At 31.3% G+C, this 8,472-nt stretch overlaps 1 protein-coding gene across 1 annotated transcript; it reads right to left on the bottom strand.

Annotated features, from left to right (window-relative positions):
• On the bottom strand, window positions 1,530-3,378 carry LOC109361625 (bidirectional sugar transporter N3-like). The gene is made up of 6 exons (XM_019607136.1): window positions 3,173-3,378; window positions 3,023-3,059; window positions 2,685-2,895; window positions 2,424-2,588; window positions 2,201-2,320; window positions 1,530-2,029 (listed from the first exon to the last, which is right to left on the bottom strand). Exons 1-6 carry the CDS (start codon window positions 3,213-3,215, stop codon window positions 1,706-1,708), a joined length of 900 nt encoding a protein of 299 aa, XP_019462681.1. The 5' UTR covers window positions 3,216-3,378; the 3' UTR covers window positions 1,530-1,705.

The raw sequence follows: 8,472 nt of genomic DNA, 5'->3' as shown, positions 1-8,472 counted from the left end.
TTTGCAACGACCAAGCTGAAACTTCTCAACATCTTTTCTCCTCTTGTAACTTCACTTATTCAGTTTGGCAGCTTCTGTATAATTGGTTGAATATTCACATAGCTCTTCCTCTTCAGCCCATCCATCATTTCACTAATCACATGGGCATGATTCCTCACAGGCGTTGTTTGAATTATTGGAATATCTTTTGGCTCGCTACTATTTGGGCTATCTAGAGGTCTAGGAATGACTTTATACTTAATTCAGTGCATCCCTCTGTCGAGAAAATTTTTGAGGCTGCTAGGGTTACTTCTTGGCTTTGGATCAATGGGAAGAGGGGTAAAGATCAGTTCTCTTTTGCGGACTGGATAGTAAACCCCATTTTTTGTCTTATGTTGTAATGACTTTTAGTTTTTTCTTTTTTCAGCTTCTTTCTCTCCTGTAATTATTTCCTCTCTTAATAAAATATTTTCTTTTGCCAATAAAAAAAGTACGGTTTTTGTTTTATTTGAATGACTATTTTTAATTTAACGTTCATGATTTATGTTTTTTATTCACTTTAACTATTAACTATGATTTTTCTAAAATTTGAAATATTATTCTATTGGACAAATATATTTATTTTTAAAAAATAAGAAGTATTTTAAAATATGATTATAAGCATTTTAATTTTTTTAAGAAATAACAAGCATTTCAAATATGAGTCTTAAAATTGATATTTTTTATAAATAATTGAAGAATATGATTAAGTAAAATTGTTTCCCAAGTGACTATTTTAATATTCAGAGTGTTTCAACATCACAGAGATCTCCCTTCTCAAACAATGTCTCATTTAATGTCTCAAGTCAATTAGAATGTTACTTTTTATTGTTAAATTTTTTATTTTATTCATATATCAATATGTCGTTGGTCCGAGACAGATAATGAGGCACCGTTGGGGGGACAAATAATACCTATCCATTTGAACAAGTCTCAAAAAGGGATGAAGATCATTTGCCACAATTTGGTGTCCTTATTTATGTCCTGGTCCACTTATATATAGACATGGTGAGTTAATATATTATTTTCATAAAATAAAATTAAAATAAAATATTATTTTTTATTCATTGATTAGTCTAGGATAAGTGATAAAAACTTTTAAGGGAAGAGGATCTGGTTCCCCAAGGAGAAGAAAGGGGATTATCTGTGCCCAAATTATATCTCTAATGTGTCACATCCAATTAGATATTCTGACATTTATTAAAAAAATAAGTAGGGGAAGAAAAGTTTAAATTGTATATTCTTTTTTTTAACCTAGCATTGTCAGCGTATAGAAATGGGCATGTTTGGCCTTAAAGTATTTTACAACGCCAAGGCCTTTCAAGTTTCAACTGTATAATTATTATTATTTTCACAGAAAAGATGTAACATATTTCATGCAGACTCGATAGCAGCTGCTTAAAGTATAGAAACAACTAATATATATGATGATTATGATCTTATCTATATGTCTTTGCTTAATAACTTTGAGTACACAAACATAAATTCTATGAAATAGAGCCAAAAACTACGTATAATGCATGAGATTTAGATAATGAAATATTCATATATCCCCTTTGCCGCTTTCATATAAAGCTCAACAATTTAGCACCAATTTTAACAACATATATATTGCGGCAGGGAAAGACAGAGATAGAGAAATAGAGTTACATCATGTGCACAAGTATTCCTTCATAAAATTAACTTCTCAACCCTTCTTCTGTTGTTGGACTTGAATTCCTCCTAGTTCTCTTGTTTTGTTGATGTTGTTGTTGCGTTCAGTTTGGTCCTGATTCTTTTCTGGTTCATCCTGAACTTGTTTCTGTTCCTTCTTCTCCTCTCCAATCTCAATTTCAACAAGCTGAGGGATCACTTCATGGTTCGTATTAGTCACAGTTGAAGCCAAGTTTTCATCATTGATATCCCCTTTATGTTCTGGCAGCTTTTGATCCTTCACTGGTTTTTGTTTTCTGTACATTGCATACAGCACCATTTGAATAATACCAAATGTGACACCCACTATGTTTGGAAGCTGTCCAAAGATAATAGAACAGTATTATTATTAAAATTAGATTAGACAACTTTTGGCTTTATAAGACCGAGTAATAATATAAAGCTAGTATATTAATATTTGTAATGAGGGAGTGCTATATAAACCAAGGAAAATGGCTTGTTTATGTGATGGATTAATTGGAATACTTACTGTAACATAGATATCTCTAAGAAGAATACCATATGCCATCCACATAATGGCGCTTATTGTAAGGAGGGCTGAAAGAGGAAGAGGCATGAACTCTACACTTTTGGTGCGAATAACCACTTTCTGAAATTGAACAAGATGAACCATGCATGCATGGTGATTATTTAATGAGTTATATTAAACGTATAATTAAAAAAAGGAGAAGCCTAAGAAGTAAATATCTCACAATTATGCTTAAAGGTGCTGCGAAAACACTGGTAGAAAGGACTACACAAATCCATCCAAGAATCTCTAGTCGTGCTGCTCTTTCTTTTGCAAGGACGTGTGTTAGAAGGATAATCAAGAAAATCCCTCCCAAGTTGAACAAGAAAATCAACTTCAATGTGAACATCTGCATGTTCAATCATAGTCTCATATTATGTTGATCGTGTATAATTAAGACAAAGACACTAATAAGTGTTGTGATCAACATATATTATATACTCACCCTGGCTTTCTTAGGGCAATAAGTGATATAGATGGCAAGGTAAATTGTCTCTATAAAACAACCAAATGAATTGATGGTTATAATAAGTATTTCACCCTTCTTAATGTAGGCATAAAATATCCAAAGCATTGAACAGAAGAGTGCTGCCACATATGGAACTGATTGAAACCCTTCGGTTGTTTTCTTCTTACAAACTCGATAGAATGTTGACCTGCAAACCATGATTTAATTCATTTCTTTAAATTTTGATTTGGAATAACACTTATTAATAGTGAAGTATGAAGAATATGTATAAATGAAAAAGTGGATCGATTAAAGGAATGTATATATATGCTTACACTGGTGCTAGAAAGCAAATGAAGGAGGCAATGTTACCTACAATATTCACAAGAAATTAAAGTAAAGAAAACTGTATCAGCTCATGTATATATGAGAAGGAAAATTAAGAAGAGAATGCATATATATTAGCTTGAATTCAATGCAAATACCTAGAACACCAACGGCAAAAATTATAGGAGTGTCATGAGCCATGGTTTTGGAATATCTCAAAGGAAATATTCCGTTGATTGAAAGTAGAAGAGAAGAAGGGTTTGAAAAGAAGCTAGCTCTAGCTTGATCTCTATATCACACCCTGCCACGAAAGATGAGAGAATGAAGATCCCTTATATATAGGGAAAGGGGATATTGTTGTTCATGCACGGGGTCAGGCACTAATACTATGATATATTGCATTACATTATGAAGGTACGAATTAAAGATGAATAATGGAACCTGATCGGGACATTCAGTCTTTTTTAAAGAATAAAAAATAATATTTTATTTTAATTCTATTTTATAAAATAATACATTAACTTTATATGTCTAAATATAACTGGAGTGAAACATGAATGGAGATATCAAATTAGGACAAATGATTTTTATCTAATACATCAACTTTGAGTGCCAACTTAACAAGTTATTGAAGGGATGAAATTCATTCTCTTTATTAATTGGACTTTCGAATAAGGGAGTCACGCTGATGTGATGGTTAATGTGAAAATGTTTAAGGAATAAAGTAAATAAGATTCGAGTTTCATCTATGACAAATTTAAAAATTAAAAAATTGTGTTATAATGTAGTTTGATGGTTAAGAAGAATGGATTGATTGAAGGAGCTTGAAGATTCAAATCTCGCTCTAAACAAATAATATATTAACATTTGCCAATAAAAAAATGGACTCTCCAATATTAGAATATGAAGAGAGAGATAAATTTATAAGTTTTTAATTTTATTTAATTTTAAAATAAAATAAAATTTAGACATTCAAATTTTATTGATATCACTTCTCATAATCTGGAATGAAATGAATATCCCATCACATTATTGACTCTAGTTGGTTTGATGTTGTTCATAATTAATACTTTGGACCACCCCCTTCACTTATTTGCGTGTTACGTGTCGAAAACGTTTTCTTTGCTTTCATAATTCCGAATATATTGAATTTTTTCTTGTGGTTTTATTTTACATTTTGAATTTTCCAAATAAATTAATAGTGATTTTAACTCATGTGGATCAAATTGCATAGCTGTTTTCCGACCAAATTTTCATCATTCGCCACATTTGATTTAATGATCTTATTTTGTAAGAAAAAATGTGTAATATAATGAACATGATTTTTGTGGCTGAAATGGCTAAGAAGTAAGAACTGTGTAATACACCTGGAATCAGCTGGAATATAACTCAAATAGTCATGACACAACGACGAGTTGATTTAATTGAATAATTGATACTCTACTAGGGCTAAGCGAATCTAGAACTCTCATATTCTCTATCCCCATGTGATTCCAAAAAATGTGACACTTCCATTTTGTTTGATATGATATATTTTGGTTCAAATAGTTTTTCCGCTGAAAATATGTGAAATTTTAATTTCTGTGGTTTATTCATTTTTTTTGTTTTGTAAGTTGTAACTTATATATTCCAGAATTTTGGCTTCTAATCACTAATAATGATATTCCTAAAATTACTGTTGATGTTCTTAACATTATTGATAGGGATTGATGTCAAAGCAATAAATTAAAATATATACTAAAAAGTTAGAAAAATAAGATTGAAGAAAATAAAAACATATTTAACTCAACTATTTTTATATTGAACAACAATATACTTTTTTATGATTCTGAGACCCATCAGTTCAAGCCTCAATTCTCAGTCTCTTATGCTTCTGGATACAGAATGTGCAGACATCCATCCACGTATGCATGCTATTGAAGACCTTATAATATAAGAATTTTTTGCTTATTTTTTTGAATAAAATATACTTTACTCCCCTTCATACTTTTTTGTAAGATGATATTTAGAATGATCTGATATTATTTTATATTGGAGTTGATTAGTTTTATTTGAGAGTTATTATTATCTTATTATTTGTAACATTTTTGTTTATAAAATAAATTGTTTAGACTAGCTCATTCATGAGTTTGATTAATCTTCATCATTCTAAACTTCTACATGCATGATATCAAAGCATATTCATCTTTTATGACCTCTCTCATCACTATCATGTTGTCGAGATTTTGAAAATTAGGAACTCAAATTAGTCACCTCCATTGTGTTGTGTCACATTCTTGTTAATATTTATTCATTTTTTTCATTCTCAAAATTTCATATTACAAGCATCAATTATTTGGCTAAACAAACACAAATATGTTTTAATATAACAATTCACTTTCTTCCTATATATATGGTCATCTTCATAACGAGTCAACGACGATCTTTTTAATAGTGTTTTTCTCCTGATTTTAATGGTAATTATACTATTGTGTTCTATTTCACCATTATTATTCCAGTGGTGCATTTTCTCCCAATAACAAGTTCAGATAGTAGTGGTTTATTTTTCCGTTGACGATCATTTCAATAGTGATTACATTAATAATGTTTTTCTCACCTATGATCATTTTGGTGGTTCCTTTTGTCTACGTGAAAAATTATATTAACAATGACTTATTTTCACACCAACAATTATTTTGATGAAAATTATATGAGTAGATTTAACAATTCACAGGCACATTCAACAATTTTATTTTGTGGAATCAGAATAATTATTTGGTTATTTTGGTTTTTAAATTAGTCATCTGAAATAAAGTTAAAAGCTTACTAAAAGTTTTAGCTTTACAAAACATATTAGATGATATTTGAATTAATAAAGTATTATCTTATCTAAGATTTCCTTAATCTTATTTTATTTGTAAAATCAATGTTAAAAACTAAAAAAATTATCTTATTATCTTGAATATATCATTTCTTAAAAGTGTGAACTCAATATTGAGAAGTGAAGTATTTAATATATATACCCCTAAAGGATGTGATGTTCTAAAGTTTATAGACCACCCTTTATTTATGTTGAGAATCAATTACGAATAAAAGAATTTTAAAGAGACACACGTACTTTAATTTAGAGTAAGGTAATGTCACCCTACAATCATGGCTTCAAATCTATCCGAGTTTCCACAATGATGGGAGAGTGGACCCTCCACCAGACACGCTTCACATGAAGCTCATCTCATTAACCAATAACTATGGAAATGGTTTTCATGGAATTAAATGCTTCATTTTAGGACAGCTCGTTCATTTCATTCATTCATAAAAACTGCCGAACATGACCCATTAACGTTACCCTCTAGATCATTGTCCTTGTTAATAGTTGGAAGCCACCTGAATCAAATGGGTGGTGCCAATTCTCACTATGAGAAATTATTGCATAAGCATATATCAGAAGTTAGATACGTAAGGGCCTAGTTTGTTTTTGTTGCTTTATGTTGTAAAAAATAGTTAGATGCACTACTTTATTAAAAAAAATTATATAAAAAAGGTGCACTGACTTAAATCCCTAGGAGATTATTAGAACTACTATACCATATGTCTTACTTTTATGAACATTTACAAATTATCCACCAATAATATTTTCATGGACCACAAAATTTGAATTCTCAACTATTGGGTTGAATGAATTAATTATCAATAGATTAAACTTTGTGGACATGGATTATCTATCTACAACGGTGTCTCATTTTCTGTCTCAGATTAATTACATATTGACAATGAATAAAAAAATTAAAAATAAAAAGTAATTTTTTGTTTAGTATGAAATATGACACCATTCGTAACATGTGATATTTGTCCAAATTTTGTTGCAATTAGGGCAAAAGCTTGTAGGAGGTTTGATTTCTCCATTAAAAATGCTAGCCACTCATATTTTCCCTTCCTTCCTCTATAGAATACTCTTTTTTTTAAACAACAACGAACAATGCATTAGAAAAGCACAAGGAGTGCTAACTCATAATAAAGAAGCTACAGATTGTTTATAATACACTAATTATGAATACAAAACGTCGGATCAAGACACCATTGTTTAAACGGAAAATATTTTCTACCACATGGAGATGAATACCACTGCCAAGTTCTCACATGGATTAGATCAATGACATGAAGAAAACATACCTTCTTATCATTGAAGGTAGCCTTATTTCTCAATAACCAAATTGACTAAACCACAACATTCTCCAAGTTTTTCTCCCTTTTTGAGCCCTCTAATAAGAATCATGCAGAAGAAGGAATTCACCTATTGATTGTGGAATAATGAGAGGAATTTTAAGCCATGCATACACACCACTCCACACATCCATAACCCACTTACAAGATAAGAAAAGGTGATTGAGGGATTCCAAGAATTCAAGACAACTTGCACAAACCATATATTCCTCCCTATGAATGATATTGCGCCTAAACAACGCCTCTTTATAAAGAATTCTATCTCTAAGGACTTTCCAAATGAAACAACACACCTTTAGAATAGCCAAAGTCTTTCAACATCTTTGAAGAATATTAACCAAATTAGAATGATCAAGATTCTCCTCTCCCCTCTCAGCATAGCTAATCTCCAAAGCTTCCAAATAAGCTGTTTTGACAACAAAAGTACTAGGGACATCCAAATTCCACTTCCACTGATCTTCAGCTTCACGCCTACAGGGAGTAGAATTAATTATTTCATAGAGGCTCCTCGCAGCAATCTCTTCCCTTTCCTGCAGATCCCTACACCATTTAACCTTTCAACACCATTCATTATCAACCCAAACTCCATAGTCAAAAATCAATGCATACCTGTTATCAGCTAGTAGAAATAGTCTAGGAAATCTCTGATTTAAACAATTAGGACCACACCAACAGTCCGTCCAAAACTTTCTTTGACTCCCATCTCCAATAATTTTAGAGATATTAGATTCGAAACCATCATCAAGAATTCCAACGTCACGAGAGAGGGACTCTAGATCTTGCCACCACGCTGAATCAGTGATGGACGACTGAATGTCAATTCAGTCCCATACTTAGAGTTCAGGACATTGACCCACAAAGAATTAGGCTCTTGAACTCTTCTCTACTTCCATTTACAAAGCAAAGCTTTATTAAATAAAAACATATTTTTGACACCCAAGCCTCCCTCTTTTTTGGTTTACAAATTTCCTCCCAAGACACCCACACTAGCCCTCTATCACCCGAGTTATTCCCCCCAAAGAAAAGATCTTTGAAGGAATACCAATTTAGAAATCACCTTCTTAAGAGCTTTATACATAGATAACATGTAAATTAGAACACTATTCAACACATAATTAATGAGAGTGAGTCTCCCACCAAAGGATATGTGCTTGATTTTCCAGTTTGCAAGCCCTTTAGAAACTGCATCAATGACACATTGCCAGGTTGCACATCTTCACGGATTAGCACCAACTAGAACTCCCAGATAGAAAAAAGG

The sequence above is a fragment of the Lupinus angustifolius genome, chromosome LG12 (genome assembly GCF_001865875.1).
Source record: "Lupinus angustifolius cultivar Tanjil chromosome LG12, LupAngTanjil_v1.0, whole genome shotgun sequence".
NCBI classification, from domain to species: domain Eukaryota; kingdom Viridiplantae; phylum Streptophyta; class Magnoliopsida; order Fabales; family Fabaceae; genus Lupinus; species Lupinus angustifolius.
This window is presented reverse-complemented; position numbering and strand designations above follow the sequence as displayed.